Source organism: Nothoprocta perdicaria, unplaced genomic scaffold (genome assembly GCF_003342845.1).
Source record: "Nothoprocta perdicaria isolate Ctin4 unplaced genomic scaffold, notPer1 scaffold_12, whole genome shotgun sequence".
Lineage (NCBI taxonomy): Eukaryota > Metazoa > Chordata > Aves > Tinamiformes > Tinamidae > Nothoprocta > Nothoprocta perdicaria.
This window is the reverse complement of record NW_020454316.1, coordinates 3,406,332-3,417,930: the sequence shown is the minus strand read 5'-3', so window position 1 is coordinate 3,417,930 and position 11,599 is coordinate 3,406,332. Positions and strand designations below refer to the sequence as shown.

At 46.8% G+C, this 11,599-nt stretch overlaps 1 protein-coding gene across 1 annotated transcript; it reads right to left on the bottom strand.

The window, feature by feature from the left end:
- Positions 1–765: 765 nt before the first annotated feature.
- LOC112959868 (cytochrome P450 3A9-like) lies at positions 766–11,278 on the bottom strand. Its single transcript, XM_026053986.1, has 13 exons — positions 11,153–11,278; positions 8,966–9,059; positions 8,755–8,807; positions 7,530–7,629; positions 6,868–6,981; positions 6,470–6,558; positions 5,601–5,749; positions 4,107–4,234; positions 3,339–3,423; positions 2,949–3,109; positions 2,322–2,548; positions 1,575–1,737; positions 766–1,225 (listed from the first exon to the last, which is right to left on the bottom strand). The coding sequence occupies exons 1-13, from the start codon at positions 11,221–11,223 to the stop codon at positions 1,142–1,144; spliced, it is 1,518 nt and encodes a 505-aa protein (XP_025909771.1). The 5' UTR covers positions 11,224–11,278; the 3' UTR covers positions 766–1,141.
- Between the last annotated feature and the right edge of the window lie 321 nt (positions 11,279–11,599).

Sequence of the window (11,599 nt, the reverse complement as noted above, 5' to 3'; positions counted from 1 at the left end):
GCTCCCACGGCTAAGTACCAGCAGCGTTAAAAAATGGGCTTTAATTCTTAAATAAATGCTCATTATGTCAGGCAGCGGCGCTTGTATCGTGTAGTTCTCTCTGCTAGGCTAAAGAGACCTCTGTTATCACAAGTGTGTGGCCATCAGAGAAAAGTATTGCTGATAAGAGGAGGATTGGAAATTATGCCTAGGAGGGAAGGCTGCCGGGAGCTCACCCTCAACCTGATCCTTCTTGGGGCTCCTCTCCAAGCCTTTCCCGGGCTACTAGCATCCTGCTTGGGTTTTAGGCATCGGATGGGATGTCGGATTCTGGTGTGATGGGGTGCAAGGAATTCAAAGCCAGCAGGATGTCTCACCTGCCTCAGTATTTCCCATTTACTTCTTTGGGATCTACATCCCTTTGGCCCAATCCCTTAAGCGCTGCACTCAAGGGAACTTCCTCGTCGGATTCAGCGGCAGCAGTTGTACTAATTGCAAAATATTTTACCAATGCAAGGGGTTGATGGCGTTAAATGAAGGATCGGATTCATTAAATTAAGTGGAAAGCGATGTACGCGGATAATTCCAAGGGTTGAGGCTGAATATGTTTTTTAAATAGGAAGCGCTCAGCTGCTATACACAGAGCAGCTCTCAAACGGTTTTAATGACAGTATTTGTACACACTTCAGTTTAATTAACACATGGCAAAAGAGAGGTTTGGTAGCTAGGATGTAGTCTCACACCAGTCAGCTCAATTATACAACACCCAACCCCTGAAGCATTAATACCCAAGAAGAACACCCCCATCTCTGCCTGGCTAGGTCTAGTGATTTCCCTTTCCATCACCCTTGTTTCTCTTGGATGTGACTGTCTCTCCAGATGGAGAAGTCCCCCTAGAAGTGAGTGGCTGATCAGTTCCTTGGTTGGATTTATTTCCCGTGTTCTGCAACCAAAACAAGGATGGTTGCACATTGCCACTGCCCAGTGATTCCCAGTACATTGCTGGTAGCTATGTTTGGGGGTAAATATGTGGGAATTGCCTCCAGAATTAATGAGAGCTCTTCTTCTGTATACGTATGCAAGAGCTTTCCTGAGGTGTGTGAATCCTTGTTGGCACAGGATCCATCAGATTCTGGAGGACTGTTGCAAAATCCTCTGGATTTTATGCTTCTGTCCTAGGCACTAGCTTCAGAAAAATAGGTTTCTTGGGTTTTAGGAATCCCTGTGAACTCAGCTCGAGAGGGATCTGTAACATGAAGAGAGAGGGAAAAGTCATGTAAAGCCACACAAACGCAATATATAATATAAACAGAAATAAACTTCTGCAGACTTGAGTTGTTCTTTCAACCTCCTAGGAAGGCATTGGGCCAATTAAATGGACTCCTAGCCTGGAATTTCCCCCGGTCCCACTGTCACCCACCTGCAACTGTTTATGCTAGAGAGAGGCACCCACCCTCTTTGAAAGTGCAAAGCCGTATATCTTAATAAGCATTAACCCTAGGTTATGTTATGTCAACATGGTCAAGTTGGTCAAGTTATGACCAAGACACCCAGCTTTTTTATAGGGGTTTTGGAATAGGGTATGGGCTCCTCACCGGAGTCTCCTTGCAGGTACGGAAGTCAAAGTGTTGCAGCAGGATGGCGATGGCCACTTTCAGAGTCAGGAGAGCAAAGCGCATCCCGATGCAGTTCCTGGGACCCGCTCCGAAGGGCAGGAACGTATATGGATCTATGGCCCCCTTGTTCTCCTTGCTGAACCTGGGTAATGACGTGATAGGGGAACATAGAATGAAGGAAGCAAGAAATCAAAAAGCTCTGCTTTTATCTATGTATTTACTTCTTTAGAGAGCAGCCTGCGGTTTCGGTCTGGATGGGAACCTTGAGAGGAATATACCATTTACAAAAGCAATGAACTATGGAAAAGTTACGACTTCAAAGAGAACAGAGATCAGTGCCGGTGTTCATAGCAAAGCCTGCGTGAGGGAAACAGGCTCAGCTTTGAGGATTATTAACTACTACAAGTAGTTACGGTTATAAAGAGTTCTATCAATCTAGGCACACGTTGTCAGTAAGCTAGAAAATGTCATACAGGAGGTTGTGAAGTGCCAGGATAAGTCTCCCAGTAAGCCTATATTGGAAATCCTGCCCTAAAGGCAAAGCTCATCTCCTTTTGAAAAAAATCTCTCCCATTACTACGGAAGTTCTCAAGCTGGTATTTTTGGGGGAAGGAAAAATAGCCACTATTAGGTGCCTATTCATTAGAGGCTAATACCTAAGAATTAATTGCCGTATCTGAGAAAGAGCAGCAGGGTATTTCTTTGCTGTCACTATGTGCATGGTACCTTTCTGGTCTGAACTCCTCGGGTTCTGGCCAGTGCTCGGGGTTGCGGTGCAGGGTGTAGGGTGGGATCATAACAATAGTCCCCTCGGGAATGGTCACGCCCTTTATTTCTATGCTCTTCTTGCAGGTTCTTTCGAGTCGTCCTCCAAGAGGGAAGAGCCGGAGGGTTTCATTCACCGTCATGTCAAGGTATTCCATTTGCATCACTGCATCGTACGTGAGTGGAGCCTGTTGAGCAACAGGACAAAGGTGACCAGGCGGGACGATTAGATTTCCCTAAAATGACTACTGAGATCACTAAGTCCTGAAATGACTTAGCTTAACATTAGAAAGCTTAAAATGAACCAAGGTAAGACGGGATAGAGAGGCTGCTCTGGAGTCCTGGCTGCCACAGAGTCATGGCATGTTCTACGACTGCAGCTTCATGTTATGCCCCCAAAGGAAGTTCTTGGAGGTAAGTCTGCAGCTACCAAAATAAAATCCTTACTGAGCTGAGTTTTCCTGCATAACCTGGAATGATTCTGGAAGATTCCAGGGAAGGATATTCAGGAAAAGGGTTGTCCTACCTGAAGTAGAGAGAAGATACCTGGGTGATGATCATCTCTGCCTTCTTTCAAGAGTCCCTTACCTTATTGGGCAAAATAGAGTCGATTTCGTCCTGCAGTTTTTTCTGGACGTCAGGGTGTGTGGCCAGTTCATACGCCAGATAGGAAAGTGTGTTGCTGGTGGGCTCGTACCCAGCAAAGATGAAAATAAATGCTTGGGACAGGACCTCCGTGTCAGTCAAGCCTGTGAAAGAAGGGAATAAATGAACCTTAAGCGGAATTAAGGGTCCTTGCAAGAACAGGGTGGGTTTCCAACCAGTTTAGGGCTCTGCTGTGGCTGCCCAGGCTTCTGCCTGGAGCTGGTTGGTTCTTTTTGTTCTTCTTGGAGAGGGTGGTAGCTATTCTCTAGGAAACACATCTACCTGTGGTCTCCTCCACCCCTGCTCCCGTCACGTGTTTCTGGAGGTTGTTACCTTTATAGGTGTGATTCGTGCCATCGTTGCTGCGAGTGGTTGAGTTTTGGGATTCAATCATCATCTGCAGAAAATCCACTCTGCCCTGAGAAGGAAGGCAGGAGGGTTTCTTTTGTGATAAATGAGCCAGGGACAACTCAAATAAATAGGTTTAATAGCCTGAACTCTGTATTTTAGACTGAGAGGTCCCCAAAATGGGTGCAATCTCCCTGTCGTAAAACCCAACACTTGCATTTAATTTTGGAAACTTATCTGTGCTTTCTATGAAGACATTGGTTTGGAGAGCCACGTTTTGTAAATGAACCTCACAAAAAGGAATAAGAGGGAACATTTTGCCAGGAAGCACCTTTGCTTTTGAGAAAGGAGGTAAGGGAAGTTACAATCCTGGAAAAGGCAGTACTCCTGTTCCTGCATTATACTACTTACTCTTTTCTTTCCCTCTCTTCTCCTCTGCCTAATCTTCTCCAGGGATGATCAGTGTCTTAGTCTCTTGATTTATTTCAAGTTTTGCAAACCCAGCCCTAATCCAGTTCTCTTGATCTTTCATCAGGATTTAGCTTCAGGCTATGGACATACAAAGTCCATTGTGCTCCTCTGCATAACCGATCAAGGGAGAGCTTATTTCTATCAAGTGTCTCTGGTTAAGTAGCTTTGGTTTCTTGTCAACTCATTGGACTTCACCTTTGATATTTTCACCTTAACTACTTTTTAATTGAGCTTATTGAAAAGAAGACATTTTCTGCCACAAGCAGGTTCCTGCTGTCTTACCTGGTGTGCCTCCTTTTCACGATCCTTCTTAATTTTGGAGATAGACCTCATGAAGAAATCTACAGCATCCTTGGGGAAGAAGCTTACATTCATCTTGGAAAGAAGAGGACCAATGAATGGGCAAACAACTGAAAAATAAATTGAGAATGAAGTGACACACTGTAAGCAAACGTTATCTCATAAGATCCCTGTGGCTGTTGGCAAGGAAGTAATAACATTCTCAAGAACTTATTTTCCTTCTTGATTCCTTTTTCATTTCACCTGGGATGTGCTCTTTTTCTTTTCTCCTTCGGTTAGTTGTCTTGACACAACCCTCAAGTTCCTGTGAACTGGACATATCTGAACTGGGCATCATTTTTATTTAAAAGACAACCAAAGTGTGCCAAGTATTTGCCATCTGCTATATTAAGGCTCTGTTTTCTGAGCCCAGGTCACTTCTGTGCATTGTGCAGCACTACAAGAGCAATGTGGCTCGGCACAGAAATACTTCAAGTTCTGAAAACCTTTCAGGCTGGGCTACTTGCTGCCGTGTCGTGCTCATACAAATAGTTTCAAGCCCTCTTTAGAGCATTTCCTTCAATACAGAGGCTGCATCCTGAGCTTGCTTAGAAATTCATAACATCTACAGCACCTGAACCTCCTCTCTCCATAGATCAGGATTTTCCCTGCATTTTAACAATCTGTCTAGTCTTGATTTAAGGTTGTAAGTGATTTAAGGTTAATCACCATCACCACTAAACTATTCCACTGCTAGGAAAGTGCATCTAATTATGAGCCCCACTCTGTTCTCCTTCAGGAAGCACATTTTGGATAGCAGTGCTCTTCTTTAGCTTCGTGTTTGAGCCTCTTTTTCAAGGACCTTTTTCCAGCCCTTCTTCAGATCTTGGCTAGTAGGTTCACATGGTTCTTGCATTGTGGACACCAAAGGCTAGGAGAGATTTTAGTAGCGTTTTTTTCCTATGCTATGTATGGAAGAAAGATCACTTCTGTAATACTGTTTAATAATCCTCCCTTAAAAAAAAAAAAAGAGAGAGAAAAAAGAAAAGCTTACTTGAACCTTTTACCCTAAAGCACTGTATTTTTCCATTGCTGTTTCAAGGCGCTCAGGTGGATATCACCTGAACTCTTTCCCTGTGTGCTATCTTCTATCTGGCAGTAAAGCTAGATGCTGTTAGTGGGTCGTGATTATTTAATCAAATTATTTACATTAGCCCACTAAGCTTCACCAGCATCGTTTGATTATTGATAAAAATAATAAGTAGCCAACTTCCAATCTTATCTCCATTCTCCACTGTTAGCATGAGGCTAACAGTGGGGAAATGGGAAGGCAAGAGCTGCCAGGACTTCCATCCTAAACGGTAAAGCTCCTTAGTAGGAGTTGATCTGCTAATGGATAGGAGGCACCAGTGTCTGACACCCTTCCTAAAGGCACAACTTGATGGTACTCTGCAACACCTAAATGAAGTTTTCAATTAAAAATAAAAAGTCATTTACATAGCAGAATGAAGAGTGGATCAAAAAAGTCAAACTTGACGAGCTTCTTCATCTCTCGGACAAAGGGATCCTTGGGGTTGTTCATGGAATCAATGTTCACGCCAAATGAGGTGCTGGTGACAACATCCATGCTGTAGCTTCCAAAGATCCTGAGAAAAGACAGAAAAGGCGTGCTGGGGTTAAATATGTGGAATACATGAGTAATGCCGGTGTCCCATTAAAAAAGAAATTCTCAGAAGGCCTTCTTTCCTGTTCTTGAAAAGGATGTTGGCTATCTGGCAACAGGGAAGCATTTATAATGAATGACTTTTGAAGTCTTTCTTTGAAGAGAGTCTTTCTGGGGCCATTAGACAGCACGTGGCTCTGTGAGCAGGTTCCTGAGGCCCACGTGTGACCCTCGAACTTGTGAGCTTCTTGGAGGACCCTTCCCAAACCCCCACTATTGAAACTAGGGTGGATGAGGGCAACCTGGGCCATCTTCAGCCTTCCTCCCTCTGCAGAGCCCAGCTAGAGAGACGGAAAAGTGTCCTGCAGGGTCATGTGTGGGTTGGGAACCTTGCATGTACCGAGGCAGCCTGAAGAACGTGGGCAATCATGGGGAGAACTGGATTTGCCCAAAGAGATTTGTGCTCAAGCACCTTTCTGGCCATCTGACTCCCCTTCAAAGGCTCTTTCGAGGGTCTCCGCCTCCAGGAGGCTTTGCTATTATATTTCCCATTGGAAATTCCCATTTCCCTTTCAGCTAGCCCAGCTATTCTTTTCAGAAGTCGGCTCTAGCAAGAGAGCGACATGTATTGCCAGTAATGAACGAACCACAGCACTTGCTAACGAGATTGCCACGCAGCCTGCTGCTCCTAGCAGTTACTTACTCCTTTATGTCTATAGGCTGGTCCTTTTGCCCTTCCTTCTGGAGGTTTTTCACCAAGGCTTCCCCGTATTGCTTTATTATGGGAAACATCTGCAAAACAAGCCCGAGCCGGCCGCTTCAGTGTGGGGCATTTTACTCCTTCAAGACAGGCTTACAAAAGACTGCAGACAGTTTCATGAATACTAACAAATAGGATCTTTCCATTGAGTCTTTAATTTAAGCTTTTTTTTTTTTTTAAGGGAAAAAAGCTTTAAAAAAAAGCTGTTTATATTAGGAAGCATAAATTAAACAGGCCAGTTTAGGTGAGAGGCTTTGACTGGACTACTCGAACCCCTGTGACTATCTGAGCCCACGAGTGCCTGGTTTCCCAAATTTCCCGTTTCATTTGCAGTGTTTTACCTCCTTTAGCTTCCCACTGGTGAAGGTTGGGGAGAGCACGGTACGAAGCCGCTTCCAGTGCTCGTCCTCGGCCAGCGAGACAGCATCGGTGAGCACCCCTGCCAGGTCCACGTGCTGCAAGGAGGAAGGCAAGGTCAGAGTCCTGCACAGGCCAGGACATTTGCACCCTCCTTGGCAAGGGTGCAAGTGCCACGTGCAATTCACTGCGCAGTTATTCCTGGCAGCAGGCTAGGGCCTTGCAAATGGGCTCTTCCAAGGCTTAGATTCTCCAGGAATAAAGTAAAGCATCTTGAAGAGACCAGGTCCCTTTCCAGAAGAAGCAACCGAATGTGTTGCTTGCTCAGGCTGGGAGCTGCAGGTCGGTGCTTGCACCCCCTTGGGCAGCCCCAGGGTCCCTCTGCTCACCTGGACGGACAAATTCACCCCTCATTTCTTGGCATGAGGGCTGAACTCGCCCAAGGAGCAGGCAAACATTCCCCAGGCAGGGCAGCGGGTGCCCCCAGCTCAGGTTCAGCAGGGGAACAGTGACATTTAGTGGCCATTTACTGTCATCCCAGCAGTGCAGCCGCACAGCGTCCCAAGGGACGAGCCTGGTCGGTGGCTTGTTGCCTGCTCTGCTCGGTGCTTTGGACACTGCTGCCTCGCAGAGCCCCTGCACTTACCCTGCGGTTGGTGAAGGTGGTGTAGCACTCTTTGACGAGCACGGCTTTGATGATCTGGGGGTCCATGACGGCCAGCACGGGCTGCCTGCCGTCGTAAAACCTGGAGGAGAGAGCAGAGGGCTAAGCAAGGACGGGAGGCTGCAGAGCAGCTCTTTGCTGACAGCTGGGATGCAGCACGGGCTAAGGAAACGCTTCTCCATCCTTGCTGGGGAGCAAACGCCTACATGTAGAAATTAGAGCTGAAAAGGACTCCCAGGCGACCCCTCTGTACATGGTAAAGAGTGGAAAACCTCCCCAATTCACTGGGAAATGAGCAGGGCTCCATCCCTGGAAGGAGCCAATACTAAATGAAGCAAGTGGCTTCACTTCCTCCCTTGACTCTCGGTGTTTTTCCAGGCACTTAACCACGTTACCGTATCAGAAGGAAACTTGTTCGACCCCTTCCACTGTCTTGAATTGGGCGTTTGGAGGCTTGTGCTGACAGCACTGAAATATCCTCGGAGATAAAACCTTTATTCTCCTTTTTGGGCTCCGTTTTGGCAGCTAGTTCTGAACACTCTCTTCCAGCAGATCAAGCCTAAGCGGAACTACACATTTTCCCCATCATGTGAAGATGGCTTTTCCAAACTTGCAACGTTTTGTAAAAATTTGCTCCGGGGACCAAGGGCTGCATTACAGAAGTGAGTTTGTAGCTCGAGTTATCACAGTAGTAATAGCAGCCATAGGAAATGCCCGGGCTGGGGTGTTGGGAACCACAGCCCTTTGTATGGTCATAAGTGAGGATGAGAAAACGAGAAAGGCCCCGGACCTTGGACCTATTTATAGTCTCACCCTTGGGAGTTCACACTCATTCTTGCTGCTTATTTTAAACCCGAACAACAGGTCTTTCCAGTTCCAAACTCTCCCTTAAGTAAATAGCACTTTTTCTATATGCTTTGATAAAGCCTTTTACACGTGCTTTAAGACATTTATAGCCAGGGTACCTAGCCATACAAGGCAATTGAATTTCCTTCATGGCATGGCAGTGGCACGGGCCTGCAATCAGAGCGAGCGATTGTCAGCACCCCCTGCCCCTTGTCATCACCACGCACTGGGACCGTGAGAGACCAGCAACACGATTGCCATTGCAGAAAGCTGATGATTCCCATTGCATTTGTTCTCCTGCTCTTTCAATGGATTCTGGTTTTCCCTTAGGAAGAGATCATGGGTTCCAACAAATACTCACCCCCAGACGTTCCCATACTTCTTGAAGCACTCATTGTCAAACTCCAAGAAACCCTGTGGAAGGCAATTTAGAGAGGAAATCAAGAGGGAGCCCCCAGCCCGCGCACCAGAGCAGGGCTTGGCATCGGTAGATAACTTATCATTGCCTTGCACCCATCCAGCTACGGCTGTGTCAGCAAAGACAGGTGCTCTGGGAGGCTTCCATCACTTACTTTGCGGTATTCCAGGCATGTCCCAAAGAAAGGCAAAGGTCTTGGCCCAGGAATGCCTAACTTCTTGAAAAAACCATACGGCCAGATCCCATATCTGAAAGATAGGAGAGGCAACTGAGTGCTGGGAGCTCCCCAACACAAACCCAGGCCAAGCTGGAAAAAAAACATGGCCCAATGGAATATTATGCTTTAAAAAACTACTAAAACTACTTAATAAACATGGCAAGCCTCACTGCTGCAGCACAGATCTTCCAAGAGATGGCTTTGAGGGAAAAAACAGTCTTTTGCAAGGAATAGAAAGGAATAGATGCTGCAGTAGAGAGAGGACCTCACAGCCCTTAGCAAAATGCGAAAGAAGAGCTCCTTGCCAACGAGAGGAGGAGCAGTAAAGAGGGATGGAAGAACACACACCAAGCTTACATATTTTTATTGCAGCAAAATCAAAGCAGTGCCAGAAGTGAGGTCCCAAGCATGGCTTTTGTCAGACTACACTTCCATTTCATTTACTGTTCTCCTCCTTAGCCCAGCAGCGTGTCATGAAGTCCTGGTCATTTTCTCACTAGATTTTATTGACAGTTTTGCAGATTTCTTTCCTCTGAAGCACCTTTTTGGGCAGCTATGGAGTTATTGCCTCTACCTCGGGGCCCTCTGCTTTGTGCTGACGTTGCCTGAAACTCGCCCTGTCTCCATTTTACCCTTTTCCCTCTAGATTTAATTCACTGCTCCATGCAAAGAGTCTATGGACACTCGTTTTTAGTGTTCAGAGGCAGCTAGAGCTGCAGGAGGACCAAGGTTTGACCATTTGCAGAGCCCAGATGTGCCATGGGAATGGAGAATAGGCTGAATTCATTTGAAGGAATGAGTGAAGCAGCCAGGACAGCAGAGCCGAACACTCCTGTGGCTAAAACCTGCACACTTTTCTGCAGTCTAAGCAGGGCCGTTCAGTGCAAAGCCAGAGAATAGCGGTTACATCACCTCGCGAGGGAAAGGGGCCAGAAATGCCTCGAATTCGTTCATTTGTGAACCAGAATAATGCTGTTGCAGGCAGGAGCAAAGGGGTTTGAAGCCTCCTGGCATGAACGGGTGGGGGATTTTCTGTTTCCTTTGAGACACCAGAGCACGAGCCCCCGGGTTTGTCCCTTGCAAGAAAAAGCAGGTGGCTGCAGGAGGCAGGGAGCTAGCAAGGTGGGCATGACCAGAGACACCAAAATAGGCAGCTTTGGGTCAGATAACAGAAGATTTTTAACGAGCCTGCCCCAAACAACTCTTCGAGTGGTACAAATGACTCTCAGCCCAAATCACAGGAAGGAACTCAAAGAAAAAAAAAAGAGTAGAACGTTTCAGAAGGCAGAAAAATTAGTGAGTTGTGGCAGCTGAAACTTCACCAGGGCAGATAAATGAAGTGAGCTCATGTGCACTGCGTTAATCACTAAGGTTCACAGGGAGAAACAGGCTGTCCCTTGTTAAGGGCTTGTCAACATGGTCAGAGCTCTGTTAGCCCAGCCCTTGGCACGCACGATGCTGGCCTGGCTAAGCTGTCACTTGGAGCAGCGTTTGCTGAGCTGAGGAAAGTCCTTTTCATAGTATAGCTGCTTCTATGGCACCAAGGTATGTTTCTGTATGACAATGTTTGGGTTTGCTTTTTCCTGAAAAAGCTAGGAATTGGAGAACTGGCCTCACAGAGGGTTTCTCTTCTCCTATGAGCGAGGGAGGAAAAGCCTTGGGGCATGAGCACTGCGGGCGCATTGGGGTCTCGCTCCTGACGAGCATCGCCCTAGCAGCAGGTTTTGGTGCATGGAGCAGTCTCAAGCTGCTGAAGGAGTCAGGAAGAGTAAGAGTGACCTGAGTGATGCTCTTTCCCTACTGGCTTTCTGCTGCTCTCTACTTCTGCGGGTCAGGTAGCAGCATCTTTTGCTGCCTACACTCCTCCATAGGGCAGCTCTTAGCCAGCCAGCCCAGCAAAGGCTTCCTCAGACTCTCTGCTTCTGTGCAAAGCCGCCCAACGGACCTTGTGTCCATGTGCATCTCTAGATCATACGTCCACATGGGTCTTCTGCCAATGCCTCGTTACCGAGGCTGGGAATTGCACCTACCTGTTTGCGCTTCATCAGGTGAGTCACATTAAAATGAGCAATGACAACAGGAAAATGGCTTGAGGAAAGAAGCAGTAAAGGACATTTTACTCACAGTGTCAGGAGTGCTACAAAAAGGAGCACGAGGGCCCAGGTCTCAAACGAGAAGGATGGCAGGAGGTTCATCCCGGCTCTTCCCTCGCCTGCTCCCAGCTCGGGCACGCCGTGGTTCTCCCTCTGGCCGGGGGAAGTCGGAGCGTTTTGTAATGTGTAATCTCTTGTGTTTGGTCATATGATTGAGGGGCTGTCTCTGTGTCACTGAGGAGGAGGAGTGAAAGGCAAAGGTAGCAAACTATGATAATCCAGGTAATACATTTCCGCTTGCAGGTGCATGCTGGTGGGAACGTCCAAGGCCATACAAGCTACTTGATGTATAAATTATCAGGAGTTCCCATTTGTGTGTCTGTTATAACACTAATAACTGCCTTTCTGCTGGGTAAGGCTCCCGGGCTCCCACACCAAAAATAAATAAAACCAAGTTGTAGTGAAAAGGTAAATCCCC

Bases quoted from the DNA above. Each gene is read 5' to 3' on its own strand.
- LOC112959868 (XM_026053986.1), bottom strand. From the start codon at position 11,223: ATGAACCTCCTGCCATCCTTCTCGTTTGAGACCTGGGCCCTCGTGCTC. The intron at 3,424-4,106 runs GTAAGACAGCAG...CTTCCTTCTCAG, and splicing joins GTGAAAAGGAGGCACACCAG to GGCAGAGTGGATTTTCTGCA. The intron at 1,738-2,321 runs GTACCATGCACA...GTCATTACCCAG, and splicing joins GAGGAGTTCAGACCAGAAAG to GTTCAGCAAGGAGAACAAGG.